This window comes from Miniopterus natalensis, chromosome 8 (assembly GCF_054644295.1).
Source record: "Miniopterus natalensis isolate mMinNat1 chromosome 8, mMinNat1.hap1, whole genome shotgun sequence".
NCBI classification, from domain to species: domain Eukaryota; kingdom Metazoa; phylum Chordata; class Mammalia; order Chiroptera; family Miniopteridae; genus Miniopterus; species Miniopterus natalensis.
In genome coordinates this window covers 54,759,862-54,780,800 of record NC_142088.1, presented here as the reverse complement: position 1 = coordinate 54,780,800, position 20,939 = coordinate 54,759,862, and the positions used below count along the sequence as shown (strand labels likewise).

Here is a 20,939-nt window from a genome sequence, read left to right as displayed (position 1 = left end):
TGTTTCCATTTAATGGAAGCTGGGGGTTCATTTCCTAGGTACTATATTCCTTGCTAATTTTGCAAATTCTAAGTTATCCTCTGAGTGTTTTACATTACAAAAAAGTATGCTTAGTATAAACAGTCAAGATTTATGAGCAGCACAAGACTTAGGCTGAATAAAAAAATTCAAAAAGTAATAATTCAAAAAGTAACAATTTGTGAGAAACCTTTGAAAAGTAGATAGTTCACCTATCCCCTTTCCTGTCAGGGATTTTATTTAACCTACTGTAAGAAAAAAGAAATTGTTAAGCTGCTAATAGGTATAGAGGAAACATTCATTTTTCACCAAGGATGTACATCAGATGCACCAGTGCAGCATTTAACAAAAACCCTCTAGCCTATAGCAACTGCATTAGAATATCCAGACGGAGAGCCAGGGCTTGTCTCTATATAGATGAAACTCTCCATTGGTAATTCCAAGGCATTACCCTTCCTAAACCCATAGCATTTGGGAGGAACGGCAAGGCTGAAAAGGCTTATGTTATGGTGCATTATTCATATGCACACACACATATGGGAAAATAAGGTAATTCGATATTAAAATATTAACTCTGGCTTGTAGTTCCCTCCTATTCATTTGCCCTCACACTCTTCTTCCCAATGATTATTTCCAAAGCTTACTGGAATGCCACCTTTTGAAACCAGATTTACTAACAATGGCAACTATATATCTTGAGGGAGAACCCTGATTTGAGTCTCTTAAATTTTATATTCCTTAAAAAATGAAGTATAAAATATCCAATGGCACTTCTAAGTCAGAATCCACAAAGCAGTAGACCATACTCTCCTTTATTTACTTGTTTTGTGTGTTTTATTATTTTTTTAAAAATCCTCACCCAAGGATGTGCGGAGAGAGAGACAACATCCATTGGTTGCCTTCCGAATGTGCCCCAACTGGGGATCGACTCCGCAACCCAGATATGTGCCCTGACCAGGAAGTGAACCAGGAGCCTTTCGGTGGTGCACAGGATGGAAGTCAACCAATGGAGCCACTCCAGCCAGGCTTTACCCTCCTTTCTCAGTGAGTTAGAATAGCAGCTATGGAATGTTATGTTATTTTTTTAAGCAATATAAAATTTAGGGCACTCCTATTGGGCCACTTATGACCACCTACACGAGAGAGATATTTTGTGTGAAAGGTAGTTAACTGAATTTTGTTTTCTTTAATGGTAGCAGACCTGAAAAACGTCAGTTCTTTAAACATTCTCATAGTTTTAACCACAGTATCCATTTCTGCATTTTGAAAATACAGGTATGAACGAATTCTGAGTACTTACAGAAGAATCCTTTCCAGTCTTTTTCTTAGGCGATTTGTGTTTTGATTCTGACCTTTGTCTAGTTCTGTCTTTTTCACTTTCCCGGTCTTTTTCTTTTTTATCTTTCTCTCGCTCAGCATCTGACTCTGGAGAGTCCTGTGTGTACAAAAAAGTTAGCATTTGGCAAAGATATTTTTTAAAATCCCTATATAGGTAATGTTTAGGAAAATCCACACATAAAAGAGTATATGTTCCCAGAGTGGTGAAATTTAAACTGTTGAGCTCGAGCATTCTATTCTATAGCATTGCTAAGAATCATGGGGGGAGTGACCTATTCCCACAGGAGGGATGACCTCCTGATGGATTAATGCATACCACTAAAAGAGCTTCACAAAATTAAGGATGAAGGTACCCTCAAGACTGGATCATATGAATTATGAAAATGTAGGCAGACATTTCCCTAAAACATTACTTACTTAGTTATGTATATAAGATGCTGTGATTAGCTCACATATTAGGTTGATAGCTGTAAAATAAAATTCTTTCCTCAAATTTGCTACCGAGCGGCAAGAATTATTTAAAATGTAATGTTCAGTGCCTAAACAAGCAGCCCTTCATTAGATATGTGTAAATTCAACTGAGCAGCATGAAAAAAACCCCATTCAACAGGTTTGTGGTAACATCCAGGTTCTTACAATATGAAAAAGCCCCCTAGGTACACCTAAGTGGTTCTCAAAACACTAAGATTACTTTAATAAACCAGAGTGGGAATCGTAATATTGGTGTGAATGAAGGTTTATTTTTCTTCAAAGCTCACCAAAAATTTTTAATGGAAGATGAAGACAAAGATCAACTATAAAATTCTTGAATTTAGGTGCCTAGCTAAACTATGTTGGACTGCACAGGGCTAGACAGAAAAAAGTTCTACTGCCACTGAGGAAATAAAGGGCAAAGGTCTAGTGTAAAAATTAAAAGCTTGCTTACAGATTTATGTCTCCTCTTCTTGCTTTTCTTCTTATGTTTTTTTGACTTCTTATAGCTTCTCTCTAAGCAGCATGAAAACGAGAAAGTGTCAGAATTTAAGGACATCAAAGTGTCAATGATTTTAATCAAGTTAAAAGATTGCTTACCAGACTCTGCACTAGAAGAATGTTCTGAAGCAGAACGAGATTCTGATCGTTGTCTTTTTTTCTTCGTATGGCTGTCGTCATCATCTGAATCTGACCCCTAAACAATACAAATAATTTTATTCATAATGATGCTAACAAATGTTTCAAAACACTTATGGTGCCATCTAATAAACTTCCTTACCGATCGAGAGCGGGAGCGTTTCCTATGGTGTTTTTTAGATTTTTTAGAATGTTTTTTGTTCTTTGAATGATGATGTTGACATTCATGCTACAGGAGCAAAAGAAAAAATATTCAAAAGTTTATATTTACTTTGGACAGTAGATCATAAAGAACTTTTAAAAGCTATTGGAATAAGTTCTTAGAGTAAAACTCCATTTTGCATATCCAGGAGGTAATCCTTTGAAACTCTGCAAAGAATTATAATTGCTTAAAATGTTTTCTTCTGATCCTTCTTAGCCATCATTTAGATATTAAACACAACAATGTTCAAAAACTAATAAAGTACTTTCTGTAGGAATGAGAATGGTGTAGGTTAAGGGTAACTGATACACTCCAGAAATGTGTAATTTGCAGAACAGTTACACTGCTTTCAAAAACAATGAAATACAATTAAGTTCAAACACAGTTTTTCTGATGGCTCAGCACCAAGATAAAGAACCACCTCAGAGCTGTACTTGAACTAACCGATGAGGTTGGTCTCTAAATACAAAATCTAGTCTTTTCACATAAGAAGCATTCGCTTCTTAGTCAAACTTAAGACATCCATCCACAGGCAATCTAACTCTAAGCACACATGAAATCAGAAAAAGAAGTGTTGGCTCTGTCAATTTTAATTCTTACTAAAACAATCATCAGGCTAGTAGGAAAAAGGAAATGCTACAGTAAAAACTCCTTGCCCCCAAATTTTACTTCAGTTTCCAAGTAAAAATGGAAAATCTGGCTCAGGAGGGACTCTCATTCTTTTTATGTCACTAAATGCTAACTCTTCCTTTTCTATCTCAAGGTCCAGATTATTGGGGTCCCAAAACCTATTCTAATGGGTTTAGCCCTGTCCTATGCTACTGTCTTTATTTCCACTTATGAGCACACCACTTTACTCCTAGCACAGACCATGAAAGAATTTTGCCAGATTCTTGAATCAGGGGAAAATATTAAGACAATTAAATGTACACTTTAGCACTTGAAAATCTTGTTTAAATGATGATTCAGATGCAGGATTTCTGCTGATAGGGCCTGAGGTTCTGCATTTCTCAAAAGCTCCCAGTTAATAGAGACAATGCTAGTCTGAAACACACTTTGAGTAGAAAAGATCTAGAGGCAGCTAGGAAACAATATAGAGTACATGTGGGTGTATTAACAGAGCAAACTCTTGTCAACATTGATAGCCATCAAGAACAATAAATATAATGAAACAGTCAAGTCAACTTATGTGACCTGCTATACTCAATGACTATACAACACTATAATGAACATGTGCCAGTTTTCAGCTTGTAAAGTATCAGTTTGTCTATAACTGGCAGCATAGTATGCCTGTGTCAAGCATTGACTCTCAAGTTAGTCTGTGTTAGAATCCCTCCCTGCAAGTTATTTCTCTTTGCCTCAGTTTACTCATATGTAACTTCATAGGGCTATTGAGGATTTCATATATGTAATATATGTCTAACAATTAGAACAGTGCCTGGCGCACATAGGCATCAAATATTATTAATTATTGGTCAATTTAGCATATTTACTATATGTAAGAGCCTATCTGAAATCTCCATCAAAATACCCTTATTTTATCATTAACTATTCTAACAAAACTTATTTCATAATTTTTCAGAACCCACCCCCCCCAGCTTTCAATACATCTAATGTAGTATAATGTTTGAAATATATGCTTAGAATCTTATAAAGCAGATAAAAAAATAGCTTTTCAGTTTTCTTTAGGTTTACTAGTCAGTTAATATGGCTGCTAAATTTCTAAAACACTAAAAATATAAAACAAATATGAATAGTCTTAACAAACAAATCTTTATATTGCTATGTAAATTGTGTTTCACTTAAAAGCAGTTTCTATCAAAAGAATTTGTAATTATTCTAGGTAACTACATGTATATAAAAGCAGTGTAACTTAAGAAACATACTTTTCTTTCTGAATTCCTTATTTATATTTTTATATAGTTTGTATTTCAGCCAGTTATGAGTACTAAAATTACCTCAAGCACATGCATAAAATCTTTAAATATTCGTTTTCTTTCAGACTCTAAAGTTATGTCCTCAAATGCCGGCTCTTTTACAAATCTCTCCCGGATCTGAAAAATTTGGATATGCAATAAATAAATTAATACCAAGAAAAAAATACCAATATGACTAAAAGGAAACAGCAGCAAGTGAAAACTGTAACAGCCCAGTCCCATCAAAGTCTATTATATTATTTCATTTACACTATTCAAATCCACACCATTTTAAACAAATATTCCTATAAGCAGAGTCACAGCTGACTTTATTCTTTTAATCTAGCCTAAATATATGTAATATATTCTACAAATGACTTCAGCTCATTTTTGTGGCTGCAAAATGAAAAGAACTAAAAGTATTTTTATCTTCAATTGTAAAGGAAACAGTACATTTGAAAAAATTTACAAATATACATACATCTTCCCAGACAGCATCCAATTCTATTGGAGGAGTAGCTTGTTTCAACATACTCTTAAATGCAGATTCTTTTCGTTTCATCTTTCGAGCCTCCTCTTTTTCTCTCTCACGTTCACGGGCTTCTGCCTTTTCTAGTAACTTTTAGAAAATCATTTAATCAGTTACAATAGTACAATTGTTAATTGAAATAACTCATTCTTAAGTATTTTCCCATCATTTGTAAGGTCCAATTTATTACGCCAGTTAAGTAAAGAAAGCTTAACATCAGCCCATCATCTATATACATTCTTTTCTTTTACTTTACCCTGAAAGACTACCTAATACTTTATGAAATTCTACTCATATTCCATTATTCCAGTAACCTACAACTGAAACACTTTTTGCTAAATACATTAAAAACTGTACTATTAAACTTGTTTATAAAAGATGACAACTTACACTATTAAAAGCCAACTTAATATTTCCAGCATCTAATGTGGTTGATCTTTTAGTTGAACTGATTATTGCCACAAAATCTTCAAAAGTAGTATTTACTTCAACTACAAATCCTTTATCCTAAAAAACAGAAATCTTGTTAATATGTATCAAAGGAACACAGAATCAATTTTTAAAATATACCACAGATTAACAGTTTATGGATTAACATTTTATAGTAAGTATACTATTTACCTTTAGGATGTCTTTTATTATCTTCTTCTCATCATGATAACGTGCTTTAAGATCCTCAACATAAAACTTGAAAAGGTCAAGTGCAGTTGATCCTAATGAAAAAACTAAAGAAGTCAAAAGCTAGCTCTAACCAAAGAGCTGCAATTATTTTTTTTGTTTATAAAACAAAATAAAGTGCACCCTCCCCCATTTCCCAACACAATCCCACCTTCCCCTCTGGCCCATTCCAACTATTAGCATAACCAAGTTAGGAAAGAAAAGACTCTCACCAGGCTGACCAAGCATATTAGTGAATCTAATGTCAGAACTAATTGTTGGATACAATTCCATCCAAGATGACATAGAATGCAGTTGTCCATGTTCATGCAGTTCATCTAAAAATATCTGGAAAAAATTTTTTAAACTATTAATAAAAACCCCGTTATGTTGAAGACATCTCTAAGCTCATCAGAAAAATATTAGTGTAACATGACTACACACGTTAAAAACATAGCAATACTTAAAACTCTTCAACATTATCCCAAATATGTTTAGATGCAAAGAATACTTGGGTCCTTGGTGAAAGTAAAAGCTGTGTTTAGGCAAAAAAGTATTTTGTACTTCAGAGAAAAAGATCTTTGAAAAGCTACATTATCTTGCCAGGCTTCAGTTACTGTTCTGTAAGATCAAATATTTCCAGTTAAAAAGTTGACTCAATATATTGAAAATTCTCTATTTCAAATGATGATGCTAAAGAATGTGTATGCAGATTTCCTATAAAATAATACTTTTTGTTTTTAAACATAGTGCTTGACATGTTCTGGGTATTTTATTTTTTATTTAATTATCTTAACAAACGTGGACTTAAGAGGACATATAATTTCACCAAAATAATACATAGAGTACTCTGGGGAACTAGGACTCAACCCCATATCTGATTTCAAAACCTCTTCTATGTTACTACCTTAATTCTAAATCTTTATATGCTTATTCCAATTTCTCTTCTTCATCTTTATACTATTTGCTGACTTTCAGGGCAACATATTAGGACTTTAGTAGTCAGCAACTTCCACATTTCCTGCTTCCCCAAATCTTTAGGAAGTTTAATCCTATAAATAAATGTTCCTAAAGAACAATGACCCAAAATTCTGCTCCTAAAATTCCTAAACCTGTAGTGCTCAATATGGTAGCCACTGGTCAAATGTAGCTTCTAAGTACATGAAATGTAGCTAGTCTGAATTGACACGTGCAATCAGTGTATAATACACAATGATTTTGAAGGCTTACTACCAAAACACCCATTTTAAAGTATTGATTGCATGTTAAAATGATATTTTGAATATATTATTTTGAAATAAATATTGAATATTTTGAAATAAAAGATTACTAAAATTAATCCAAAATTAATAAAAATTAAAATCACGTATGTGACACACAAATTTTTATTGGATAGCACTGTCCTAAATAACACCAGACAGCTATTAACACAATTTCTCTTCAAATGAGAATGAGCGTGTCCATACAGTCTTATATTTCCAACATTCTTTTTATATCCTTGTTTTCTACTCTTCTACAACATAAATGGAATCCTTATCTTAACCCAACCGTGTTGTGTGATCACTTCCTCACCTGCTCCCTCTTTTGAGTTCCTAAAATAGCTAAGAAACCATCTTCTAGGAAGCTCTCTAGGATCTTAGAATCTACTTCACTCCATCATACCTGCTTTGCTAGTATTACTGTTTCACTTCCAGGTTGCTAAGATCTGATAGTCATAGAATATTGATACTGAATCCCTTTCAATACTGAATTCCTAACCTGAGTGAAAATTACAATCACCTGAGAATTAAAAAAAAAAAAAAGCATTAAAAGCCAGGTATTTGTAATTTTACTCTTTAAAGCTCACTCTTTACTCTTTAAAGCTGACTCTGATGTGAATTCAGGTTTGAAAACCATTATGTTAAAATTGTATGGCTTGAGAATCAAGATGGCGGCGTAGGTAACAGCGGTACTTGCCACCTCCCACAACCACATCAAAATGACAACTAAAATACAGAACCACCACACTCAGAGCCTCCTGAAATCAGGCTGAACAGAAGCCTTACAACCAGGGAACTGAAGAAGCACCGAGAACGGTAGGAGGGGCGCAGACGCGGCCGGACTGGAACGGATCCTGGAGACGCGGCCCAGGGCCCACACCAGGCGCCACAGTTTAAACCCGGGAGGGACATCTTGGTGGTGGAGGTTTCCCGGAGGAGTGAGGGGTCCCAGCCCCACAGCAGGCCCCCAGCCCAGGGCTCTAGGGCTGGGAAGAGAAGTCCCCACAGCTTCGGGCTGTGAAAACCAGCAGGGACTGTCGCTGAGGGTCGCAGACGCTGTGGGATTCCCAGGCTCTCCATTAAAGGGACCGCGCACGGACTCACTCAGACGTGCTCCCTCTGAGCCCAGCGCCGGGCAGTAACTTGAAAGGACCTGGGACACTTGGGGAGGAACTAACCTGCCTGGAATCTGGGCGAGAGGTGGAGGGGCAGCTTCCTCCAGGCAGAGGGGCTGGCAGAGGCCGCTGCTCCTTTGGCGAACCCTCCGCGCACACAGCCAGCAGGCAGGCGCCACATTGGAATCTCCAGCACCTGACTCACACCTTTGGCCCCGCCCCTCCCCATCTGCAGGCTCATCCAAGCTGTTTCCAGTGGCTTTTCTGTGCAAGTGGCCTCTCGAGCCTTATGTTTAGGACTTTCCTAAAATCTCTCAAAAAAGCAGCAGCGTGTCCCATATGGCTTGATAAGTGACCCCAGACCTGGCATTAACGGCAGCCTGCATTGGTTCATAGTTTGGCCTCTCCTGGACACCTCCAAGCCTAGCACAAGTAGGCTGAGGCTGACTGGCAGAGGCTGACTTTGCACCTCCCAGGAGGCCCTGGAGACAGTGCACCCGGTGGTCAGACTCTACCACGCTGGATTACAACCCTACCAAATCCACCAGTGACACACTCAAGGGGCGCATTTGGTGAACACCAAAGCCCCACTGAAGTAAATCTTGCTCCGTAGGGGTGTCTTCAGCAAAGCAGGTCTTTGGCTAGAGTTGCAACTGGTCCTCACAGCTGATTGGTCTGGGGGTCAATTCCTCCCAGTGATGCCAACAGCAACCAAGGCTCAACTACAACAGGACAGTGCACACAGCCCACACAGGGGAGCACCTAGAAGGTCCAGCTTAAGTGACTGGGGAGGCTGAGCCACTGGACCCTACAGCACACCTACTACACAAAGCCACTCTACAAACTCCAGGAGACATAGCAGCTCTACTTAATACACAGAAACAAACACGTGGAAGCAGCCAAAATGCGGAGGCAAAGAAACATATCACAAAGGAAAGAACAGAAGAAATCTCTAGAAGAGGAACTAAATGAAATAGATCCAAGCAAGCTAACAGCTACAGAGTTCAGAATTTTGTTTATAAGGATGTTTAAGCAGACTATTAGGGAAATAACTGAGAAAATCAATGACATAATAAAGTACCAATCTGAAATGAAGGCTACATGAACTGAAATGAAGAATAATTTACAAGGAATCAACAGTAGAGTAGAGAACGCTGAGAATCAAATCAGCAATTTGGAACATGAGGAAACAAAAAACACCTAACCAGAACAGCAAGAAAAAAGAATCCAGAAATATGTAGTATAAGAAGCCTCTGGGACAACTTCAAGCAGCCCAAAATTCGTATTATTGGGGTGCCAGAAAGGGAAGAAAGAGAGCAAGAAATTGAAAACCTATTTGGAAAAATAATTACAGAAAACTTCCCCTACTTGGGGAAAAGAAATCGACTTACAAGTCCAGGAAGCACAGAGGGTCCCAAACAAGAGGAACCCAAAGAGGCCCACAGCAAGACACACCATAATTAAAATGCCAAAGATTAAAGACAAAGAATCTTAAAAGCAGCAAGAGAAAAGCAATTAATTACCTACAAGGGAGCATCCATAGGACTGTCAGCTGATTTTTCAACAGAAACCTTGCAGGCCAGAAGGGAGTGGCAAGAAATATTCAAAGTGATGAAAAACATGGAACTACAACCAAGATTGCTCTACCCAGCAAAGCTATCCTTTAGAATTGAAGGTCAAATAAAGAGCTTCACAGATAAGAAAAAGCTAAAGGAGTTCACCACCACCAGACCAGCACTACAGGAAAAGTTGAAGGGTCTTCTTTAAGAAGCTAATGAACAAAAGAATCTGATGAACTAAATAAATCCAGAGACACTGAGGCACGCAACAGACGATCATACTTCAAAGGAAAGAGGGAAGGGGGGTGGAGGGTGGGGAGAGATTAACCAAAGAAGTTACATGCATATATGCATAACCCATGCACACAGTCAATAATGGGGTGAAGGTCTGGGGAGGGGGTGGGAGCGAAGTGGAGAGGGTCAATTGGGGGAAAAAATGGAACACCTGTAATACTCTCAATAATAAAGATTAAAAAAACAACAACTGTATGGCTCTTACTCTTTTATTTACTAACCCTGTCTTAGAGGGTGGAGTGGGGGCAGGAGCCGTCGTTAGATTACAGAAAACAAGTTGCTTCAAAGATGGCTGAGCCTGGTACTTCTTCCCTTAAAAGGCAGGTTTCCCAACCTAGGCACTCACTGTCTCAGAGCCAATTTAGTATTTTTTCCCCCTCATCTCCTTCCTTCTTTTATATATTGTTCATAATATAACTATTCATATATATGGTTGAATTCCAAACCTAAGATTTTGTTTAACGAGAAGTACCTCTACCATTCAAGTTTTTCTTCATTCTCTCTCGACTGATTTTCTCTTAAGAAAGGCCAGTCTCTTAACCCTGAGCCTACTCGAACTTTACCTTATCATCAAAATAACTGCAAGGTTTAATTTTGCATCTGTTTACCTTTAAACTATTTGGCTGCCCTTTAACTTTCCCTACAATGCAGATACTCACTAAAGTACTCTTTCAATTTTATTTCATATTCTTAACATTTGCTACTTTTGGTGAGTTCCTGTACTCCAACGGTTTCTCAATCATTTAAAAGACTGGTAAAAACCATAGACTGTTGGGCCTCACCCCAATAATTTGATTCAGTAGGGGTGGAGTTTGAGAATCTGCATTTCTAGAACTTCCCAGGTGACTCTGATGCTATTCATCTGAGTGCCAAACTTTGAGGACCACTGCTCTATCTTAGAACTCCACCTTAGTTTCTGAGACACTACACATTCTCCTGGTTCTCCTTTAAGGCCCCTGATCACTTCTTTCTACTCTTGATATTCAAATACCAGTTTTAAGACTTAAAAAAATCATAAATTTCTTGTGATAAATATCACAAATATTTATCATCACCTAAATGGCAAGTAAGTACTCAATAAAACAGCCATCATTATAACCGGTATTATTGAGAATGTTCTTTCCGTTCATGTTTTTTTTTTTTAAATAAAATGTCAACTTTCTAATTTATTTTACTGATGTTCTAACTATACTTTTTGACAGGTAATTTTGACAGGAAAATTACTAAGCTGAATACCTGAAGCAAAACCAATATAACATGCTAATACCAGTTATATCAATAGTAATCAGAATATATGTCAGATACATACCAATCTGATTTAAAGCCATATTTTAGGGTTAGCTAGAAGAGTCACTTTGCCTTTTTGTTAGGATTTCTCCTGTACATTCTCCAGTCCTAGAACTGACACTGTATATTCTATTTTCTGTGACCCAGATTTCCATATTTTTATTATATTATTTTATCATATAGGTCTCCTTATTTTAAACTATTTCAGTACCTTCACAAGAGACATGAAAGCTCAATCAATGGTTGCAGAATATTAGCTGCGTTTCTAAAAATCTTTTTACCCTTTCCTTCCTAGGCACATGCCTGATTATTTAAATCTAGGTTTTACAGCTTCCTTTGTAGCTAGTTAACACCATGTTGACTAAATTCTCAGCAACTGAATATTACGGAGTAGAACTTTTACTTCGCTAGATTTAAAAAGAAATGCCCTATGAATTTACTCAGCAAGTTTTATCAGGAAGGGGGATGGGGTGTGACAGTGAGAAAGAAAGAGACAAAGTGTGTCCCAGGTTCTCATTCAGATCAGCCCAGTTCAGATTCAAAAGCTCTGTGCACCTGAGGGGGGACTGAACCCAATACCGAGATTTTGTTTTCTGATCTGATAATTCTCCAGTAAAGAGAATTTGCGGGGTGGGTGCTGGGGTGTGTCTGTGTGTATTTGTGCATGCGTGCCTGTGCACAACTGTGTGCAACAGTAATTTTGTTTCACAGTAGCTGTCTAAAGTGTTTTTTACAATATGTTTATTAATCAGTGCTTTAGAAAGCAGTGGTATCTTATAAAGTGGAAATTTAAGTTCTAGAGCCTTGAATGTGAAGTTGAGGTTATATTGCACTGTTTTACCACCTTTAAGTAAAATCTAGTCTGGGAAACCCAGGAAGGCTTGTAGACACCTTGCCACAGAGGCCAGTGGCACCACTGGAAAGACAGAGAAATCCACAGTGGCTGGGACAGCCTGCGTTTCCATTTCTAATTTTTTTAAAAATATGTCTTTATTGATTTGAGAGAGAGGAAGGAAGAAGGGGAGAGACAAACAGACACATCAATGATGAGAGTCATTGATCGGCTGCCTCCTGCACTCCCCTCACTGGGAATAGAGCCTGCAACCTGGGCATGTGCCCTGGCTGGGAATCGAACCAGGATCTCCTGGATCATAAGTCAATGATCAACTGCTTGGCCTGGCATTTCTGATTTTTTTTTAATAAGAAGCCATACTTTAAAAAAAAGTTTGTGATTGTATCAGACATTAATATTTTAAAGCTATAACAAAGTTTAAAATTTCCTTTTTTCATTTATTTTAACTGTTCTTTTATCTATTAAATTGTTGTATGTGGATGGGGAAGTTTTGTTTCTCCTCTTAGCATTTGCTTCTATAACCACAAATAAAATTATATATTAAACAAAAAGAAGAAAAATCCAAAAAACAAAAGGACTGCCATTTCAACTTAGATCTGATCATGGGAACAACAGCCCTAAATCATGCAGACAAGCTTAATGGCCCAGGACAATTCTCAAAGTATGGGCCATACATTACCACCACCTAGAAACTTATCAGATCTGCAAATTCGCAGAACCCACCCAGAACTACCAAATCAAACTCTGGTGGTAAGGCTCAACAATCTGTGTTTTTAAAAATCCTCTAAATGATCCCTTGAGAAACCATTAATAAGATAAAGAAACCCGCCAAGAGTAGTAAATGTAAGTTTTTATGGAATTAAACGTGACATTTAACATGGTTAGTGATCTTTGGCATAGTGGTCCAAGTTTTTTTAAAAGGCTGCTAAGTGATTCTGAGGCACACTAAGTTTTGAGAACCACTGCCTTAGGTCATGTCCTATCTGAGTCCAAACAACTGTTATCCTAAGAAATAGCCTTGTTTAAGCTACTGTAACTTACCATTTACCCGAATACAGTGTTTAATGGAAGAGACTATGTAATTAAGACCACACAGATTCAAATTTTGGCTCCACTATGCAGTAACTGAATTTGGGCAAGTTATTTCCCCTCTCCCAGATCATTTCCTACCTATATAAGTGGACATAACAAAAAAAATATCTACTCTTGTAATACAAAGCTGTCATAAAAATTAAGAGACATTTAAAATGTATAAACAGTAAGCAATTAATGCTAACTGTTATCATTATTATTCACTGGTCCATGATATTCTTCATTAGTGCAAGAATAAAGTGGTACTTGGAGGTGAAAAGTGAAAAATTAGCATATATAAAGGACATGTGATTTCAGCTCGTATACACAGCACTTTAGAATTATGGCCCATCCCCTAAACTATACCGCAGAATTCCCTACAATTCTTTACAGCCTAAAAACCAACTACTATTAATGACTCATGACACACCCTTTGTTTTCAGTCTTCTTCATTCTATTTCTCTTTCCCAAACAAAATCTTATCAGTATGCTTCTTAAATACCAAATCTGTTGCAGCCTTCTATATTCCTCTGGACTAAAAGGGCTGGTTTCCTTAAGTGGGTTCATAACTAATTGTAGAACGTAAGAGTAAGCTTGTTGAAATGCATTAACCATATTATAAAATTAAGCTAGAAAAGAGAGGTTTATAAATACCTGAAAAGATTCTCTATTTTTACGCTGCCGTCTCCTTTCTCTCAGCAAACTCTTCTGTTTTTCTTCTTCCTCCTCCTTCTCTAAAGCCCGAATGTGTTCTTCAAAGCAAATTAATGCATCTTCTTTATCCATGTCTAGGGTTTTTTTTCAGTTAGAAATATTAAAATATCAAGTATCAGTAAGGAAAGAAGTTTATTTGCATTAACTCCCTATAAATTTCAAATTCACCTTTCATTTAAACTCAAATATGACTTGACCCCATCAAAAGATACCCTGCATCCAAGGATGAAAAAAAGGCTATGCACATGACCCAACTAATGAAAATAAATTATAAAGTTTGTTAGCAATATCAGAATTACCCAAGGAGCTTTTCAAAGTATGGAGTTCTAGGCCCTATCCCAAAACTCCCGAAGCATGGTACTGAGAGGGGTAATCAAGAAAACTTTAATTTAAATACAACTAGGTAATAAAGACAGAACTTAATGTAAGATAATGCTATAACATTTTTTGTGTTTTGCAAATCTGTAAAGCCATTATTTCAAAAGACAGCATGATAAAATGTGGTAATTAATTTGGTTCTCACCAAGTCACACAAAGAAAAATTTCAAGTTTGACATACGATAAACATGTTTCAAGGGTTATCTGATAAAGCTAACTTCAGATTTCTTAAAAAATATTTTTGTCCTAAATCACAAAACTCAATTAGAAAGAAATATCTTACTTGGAAACACTTTTTCATAAATGAATTAACAATTGTGTAAAATTCAGTTAATGGTCTCATTAAAAAAGTGAGAATTCTTTGCTGCTTGACAACCTTTTAAAAACTGTTTCTCACCCATGGACACAGATAATAGTGTGGTGAAGACCTGGGACGGAGGGTGGGTGCAGGGTAAAAGGGATCAATGAGGGGGAAAAGGGGACATCTGTAATTCTTTCAACAATTAAAATAAATTATAAAAAAAACAACAAACAAAAAAAACCTGTTTCTCCCATTTAGTCATTATATGCTTACTCTGTAATTCCTCATCTTCTGCAAAAGTTGGATTATCCATCAAATACTGCTGGGCTTCAGACCAAGTAGTAGAGTATGTTACATTAGCCATGTTGTCAAGTATGTTTTTTAAGGCTTCCCAATTTCTCTTTCGCAACTGCTTTGCTTGCTCCTAAATCAAAAGTATGAATACATGTTTTGAAGTTCAAAGAAAGCATGATATTTGAACTGCAATTCAGTAAAAGTTTCTTTACATTGCAACGGACGACCAAATTTCAATACCCATTTACTCTGAATATCAACAATATTTACCTTTCCAGTGCTCTGAACTAACTGCTTGACTTGGTACCTACTTTTTTTCACCTCTCCCCTAAAGCTGGAACTGGAAAACACATCTCTCTCCTCCCCCCGATAAATGTCTCTTCCTACAACTATGGTCTAAAAAACTAGTTTCTGAAGACAGATCACACAATGAATAAATGCTAAGGTCTTCAACTATTTCCAGCTGTGACCAAATTTTTGTTAATAATACATTTCTATAAGTCTCTTGAAGACTGGATAACATACAATTTAGTGCATAATATAGTCATGAGCAAAAACGATGTATTTTAAAACACTATCCTATAAGTAGTTTTAGTGGAAACCACTACATATTACTGCCCTTCTTATAAAAGAATCACAAATAGAAGCATTATAAGCAAAAACAATGAGCTAAAAAAAAGGTATCTTATCTCTCAAAATAGATATAAAATAGCCAATTAATGACAATTTAAGCAATGGATAAATCTGTACTTACTATGTTCACATCAATACTTATAGGAGCTATTCATTTTTAAACCTAACTTCTAATAAACATCTGTTGCACCACATAAACTGGATAAAAAAACTAACAAAAATGAATATGATATAAAGTAACTACTAATCAGAATAAAGAAACACCTTGTTTTATCTATAAATACAAACAAGAGTGAATTATACCTTTTCCTTTTTTGAAAGAAAGAATAAAACATCTTCATAGATCTCAAGACGATCACGCTCCGATATTGCATTCCAGACTTCCATCTCACCAAACATTTGCTCTGCTTTTCTGTAAAAATAAAATAAAAAAATAAATGTTGCTCTATTATACAATAAAAATTAATCTTAGGCCATTTTAATTTTATACTAAATTTTAAACCACCAACTGAACACTCTTTTCCACTCTAAATTCATGACTATATTTTATAAAGGAAAACTTTTTAACAATTAAGAAAAAAACAAAATAGCTTAGGCCTCCATTTCTCCTTAGGGATGAAGTGATTTAATTCTAAATGTAGTCAAAATTACATCTGTATCTCTTTTACTTAGGGTAGCTAGAGAGACTCAAACTGCCCATGGAATATATTATAGACTTCTAAAAGTCTATAATCCCCAGACAGGGGTGGGTGGCACTCTGGAGTACTACAGGAAGCAACTGATTGATGTTTCTCTCTCCCCTCTCACCTGTCCCCTCTCCCTCTTAAAAAAAACCAAAAAAACAACAACAATGAAAACATGTCCTCAGGTGAGGATTGAAACAACAACAACAAAAACAGTTGTCAGAAATTCAGCTAACACATAAAAAATAGGAATATTTAAAGAAATAAAGGAGAGTCTTTCCCCAAGGCTCTTCCGGGAGAGTTAGGAAAATAAGGAAGCACAAAGGGAAAATAATAGCTTACTGCATGTCAATGTTGAATTACCCACAGTTTTAAACAATAAAGCACTCTAAAATCAAGAATGCTATATAAATACAAGTTTTTAAAATGCTATGCTTAATGAAAATAGCCTATTTCCTTCTAAACAAAAATTTCAATTCTTATATTGAAAGGAGTCAAGCTTTGAAATGTTAAATCAAGTCTTTCTCCCTTTTTGTTTTAGTCCCCTATTAATAACTCAATGAGTCTATAACTTAAATTCCACATCTGGCATGTGCCTAATAAAACTGCCATGTTTACAGTCATCCAATCTTATTTAATGAGCATCTACTTTGGAATAGTTCCTGCATATGGCAAAAAGTCTGACACAGAAACAGTAAACATATACCATGAATCACTAAAAATCTTACTTGTATCTAGTTGTGGAGGTCATTTTCTCATGATTTTCAAGAAAACGCTGAAAAGATTCCTTGGCCTCTTTATATTTAGATCTTGCTTCTTCTTTTTCTTCTTTCTCTGTTTGAACTTTATAGGCATTAAAGGCCTGCTTTTTTTCACTCAGCTTTGCTAAAGCACTAAATAATAGAAAAATGTCACATAAGAGTAAATGAAGGCAGGATAATCAAATGTCAGTGCTTTGAAAAGCAACACAACCAATTTCATTCACAAATTAAGAACATTTCACTAAGCTGTTAAGAGAATAATTACAGAAAATAATTTCTATTTTCAAAATAATTCTAATTTCATCTGCAGTAGGGTACTCAAGTTGTATGACAAGCCTGTTGGCTTTTTGGTTCATATCACACATAGAACAACTCTATTCCTGGTAACCAAAATAACAGAAGACAATGGGAGTGGAAAGTTACATTGTGTTACACAATTCTGAATTGTCTAGGTTTGCTATGCTCAAAGTGAAAAGTAAATTAAAAGAAAAAACTGAAGTATTACCTGTATCGTGGATCATTAATAATCATTTTCATAGCTTGCTCCCATGAAGCATTAGATGGTACCCGCTGAAAACCATTTAATAAAAAATTAGTAAGTCATATAACAGGGAACAAAGCATAATACTCACTGTAAACATCAAACACTTCCTTCTGCAGGAGTTTTAAAAAAAGGTCTGAAAGAATAGTATCTTACTGAAGCAAGGCAAATCTGGATAATAATATACCTATAGACTAAAGAGAAACTTAAACTGAAATTTTAACAGAGCATAATACTTCTTCTTAAGACTACTGATTAAAAGGTAAATGTTTCGTGAATAAAAATCTTACACTAAATATTGAGGAGAAATGGACTGTGTTTCTCAGCGCACAATAGGCTTTTCTGGTTATAGTCAGTTTCACACAAAAATGTTCAAAAAAACGGGAAAAATTTAGTTCATTTTCAGTTTAAAAAGTTTATGAAATTAGCATTTTCAATAAAGGCACCACAGTACTGATTACAGTGAAGAGAAACTTCATTTATTAGATAATTATGTCATTTAAAAACCTACAGGAAAAGTACCTTTTCTTTCAGTAACTCCTTGAACGCCTGCTTTGCTTCCTCCTTGGTATTCCAAGTGTACGTTTTTTTCGCTGGCTGGCTTTCGTCCTCTTCTTTTTTAGGAGTAAAACTAGAGAGAAATGTAAACATGTTATTTATAATTTAAAGACACATTTGCTTCACTTAGAAAAATTTAGCTATTTGATGTTCAGCTAAAACTTGACAATTTTACAATGCTTCTTATACGAACCCCACATACTTACCTAAACATAAAGAAATAAAGGTAATATATCATTTTTTGTGAAACATTCGGTTATTAAGACCCTGCACAAAGGCCAAAATAAAAATTTAGTTGCACCGAAATACTGGTAAATATAGCTTAATAAATACTGCTTTACTAGAGCACAGTGATGCTCATGGGTTTGCATCCTGTTTACGGCTGACTGTGTGCTACCAGAGCAGAGCTAAGTCACTGTGGCAGATGTCAGGATCTACAAAACCCAAGGTATTTACTTTTCAAAAGTTTACTTGTTTGGGGATCTTTATGAAATAAAGGTTATATAATGCTAACGTTTCTTATATAAAAACAGAGTTTAGAAAAAAACAAAACAGCTTCAAGTAGAATGCTTAGGGAAAGGTAATGGAAGTACATACTAACAAAAAAATACAAATATATACACACTCTCTAAATACTCAACTGAAAGAAAAAAAAAGGAAACAACTGTTAAAATTATGAAAAACAAATTATGGTGAAAAAACACACAATAAGTATAAAAAGGTGTATACAAAAGAATGTTATTCTAACAAGCTTAAATGTCTGTGAGTAGAATACTTAAAAGTTATGTATATGTTAATAAAATGCCATCATTCAACATGTGGAAGGTGTCTCATATATATGTACACAATTTAAAAGCTGAGAATAAGGGCAGGATATAAATAAAATGTAAAAAATTACTTTTATTCCTTCAAATATACTGTATATTCTTTTAAAACTTCTAAACATCAGAGGGGTTATAAAGCTATTTTCACTTGGAGATATGTACCTAAGAAAAACAAAAGCTTTACAAAAAGGGGTAGGGAAATCAAAGCAATATGCTTAAAAATTACATAATATGGCAATCATGTTTCAATCTTGACATCATGGTTAGCTTTTTTTAAACGTAGACATCATTAACATAAAGAAGCACAGCACAAGGTTATGTTTTTATAGCTGTATAAAGCATTACTATGTGAAATATTACTAGATCATAGGGTATGGAAGTAGTTGCAAACTTTTGCCTTATTAAAAAAGTTGTGCCAATTTAATCTCATTAATGGTTCCCCTATACCCTGCTAAGTGTTATCTTTATTTTTGCCTACTTGATTTTTGTTTGTTCAATATCAAACTATACCAAACTTCCTTGCAATGCAGTGCTAAGCCGTATCTGAGACTGAGGCAAAAGAAAATCAGTAATACTGATCTTTATTTAAAATTTTATTAATCATGGGCTTTTTGCACTGATTGTTTTAAAATACTGCACCACAATATGATATATCTTGATTACTAAAGTTTTGGGCACCCCTTTAAATATGTGTCTCATACTAGAAAGCTCTGCTTCCTAAAATTTTTGTGGATTACTTTTATAAGAGTTTGATAGCTTGACACAACAAAATTCCACCTCAAAAGTGATCTATTATCTAAAGGCTTTTATTTTGATTCTCATTTAATGGTCACTGACTAAATTGGCAATTTATTGTCTGGTACTGACTTGCAGAAGACAAATTACTAAACTTACTCAGCTACAGTTTCCTTAGATGTTTCTTCTCCAGCATTACTGGACACTTCAACACTCTGATCATGAATAGCAGGAGTACTAGTAAGTTGTGCTTGTTCTTCAGTTGAAATTGTTACTGTGTTTTCATTATCTACGACAGTAGCAACAATTGAAGTAACTTCAGGCTCAGGAACAACAGGAACAGTTCCACCGACAGTATTAGAAGCAGAGGTGGAGGCACTGGCATTGGCTGCAGCAGCAGCGGCTGCGGCAGCTGCTGCAGCAGCAACAACAGCAGCTGCTGCTTCTGCAGCAGCCATGGTGCTCATTGTGGTCGGAATTTCTGTTGTAGGAACTGGGGCTGCTGATGCTGTGGTGCACTCTTCTTGCTTACTATATTTAAAAAAGAGAAAACTGGTCATTTCAATACTAATAATCACGAAGCTAAATAAAGCAATTTTTTAATTATCATACAATCAAATGAACAAAAGAAACTTTTAAAAGGGAAAAAAAGCAGTGCTTCCAAACTATTAAGCTATTCAAAAAAATTAAAGCCAAAGAATGAAACTGGATTACTCTGATTTAATTCAACAAACATTCATGAAAATGTATTATAGGCACTCAGGCAACACTGCATTTCCAGTCTAGTAACGTGTTTTCATTTACAAAATGCCCTATCAGATTGTATCATGCCATAAAATCATAACTTTCTATAAGACCTTTAAATTTTATTCATTTCGTCCATTAAAAGAAAAACCTGAATAAAGTAAGAGATATATAATTCTTCATCCCTTCTCAAATGAAACAAAATTTGAGTTTTCTATAATACAAACTTAATTCATAAATGATGCAGTCCAAATTCAATCACTGTTTAGTAAAGCATCATTTGTGTACCTTGAATAAATATCCCTTTCTCCACCCTCATGCCTCCAAAGACACCAAACCATAAGGCTGAACATGTTAATGCTATTTATACAATTAAAACAATATTATAGGAGATGCCACATTTCTAAATATGTACTGATACCTAAAATTGCTTACCTGCTTTCTTCGGCTTTGATCATTGCTATAAAAGAGAAAAAAAGAGAAGTTACATACTAGTTTTTGAAAGTTTCATACAGTAAGATTTAATTTATTATAAAATAAAAAATCACTACTTTTACTGAGCAAG

General features: G+C 35.4%; 1 protein-coding gene across 10 annotated transcripts in view; it reads right to left on the bottom strand.

Moving 5' to 3' along the window:
- The window catches only part of PRPF40A (pre-mRNA processing factor 40A), a 56,029-nt gene that overhangs the window by 1,361 nt on the left and 33,729 nt on the right, over positions 1 to 20,939 (bottom strand). For 4 of the 10 annotated variants that reach the window (XM_016205803.2, XM_016205786.2, XM_087819854.1 and 1 more), the window contains 17 exons: positions 20,810 to 20,834; positions 19,790 to 20,161; positions 18,036 to 18,144; positions 17,478 to 17,542; positions 16,940 to 17,104; positions 15,832 to 15,940; positions 14,875 to 15,025; positions 13,863 to 13,996; positions 6,004 to 6,118; positions 5,735 to 5,838; positions 5,504 to 5,620; positions 5,066 to 5,203; positions 4,627 to 4,722; positions 2,609 to 2,695; positions 2,428 to 2,524; positions 2,282 to 2,343; positions 1,319 to 1,453 (listed from right to left, as the gene is read on the bottom strand). In XM_016205803.2, coding sequence (XP_016061289.1) covers positions 1,319 to 1,453; positions 2,282 to 2,343; positions 2,428 to 2,524; positions 2,609 to 2,695; positions 4,627 to 4,722; positions 5,066 to 5,203; positions 5,504 to 5,620; positions 5,735 to 5,838; positions 6,004 to 6,118; positions 13,863 to 13,996; positions 14,875 to 15,025; positions 15,832 to 15,940; positions 16,940 to 17,104; positions 17,478 to 17,542; positions 18,036 to 18,144; positions 19,790 to 20,161; positions 20,810 to 20,834 — 2,081 coding nt within the window. Of the gene's footprint in view, positions 1 to 1,318; positions 1,454 to 2,281; positions 2,525 to 2,608; positions 2,696 to 4,626; positions 4,723 to 5,065; positions 5,204 to 5,503; positions 5,621 to 5,734; positions 5,839 to 6,003; positions 6,119 to 13,862; positions 13,997 to 14,874; positions 15,026 to 15,831; positions 15,941 to 16,939; positions 17,105 to 17,477; positions 17,543 to 18,035; positions 18,145 to 19,789; positions 20,162 to 20,809; positions 20,835 to 20,939 lie in introns of all 10 variants that reach the window. The other 6 variants (XM_016205829.2, XM_016205794.2, XM_087819855.1 and 3 more) reach the window with 3 other exon arrangements.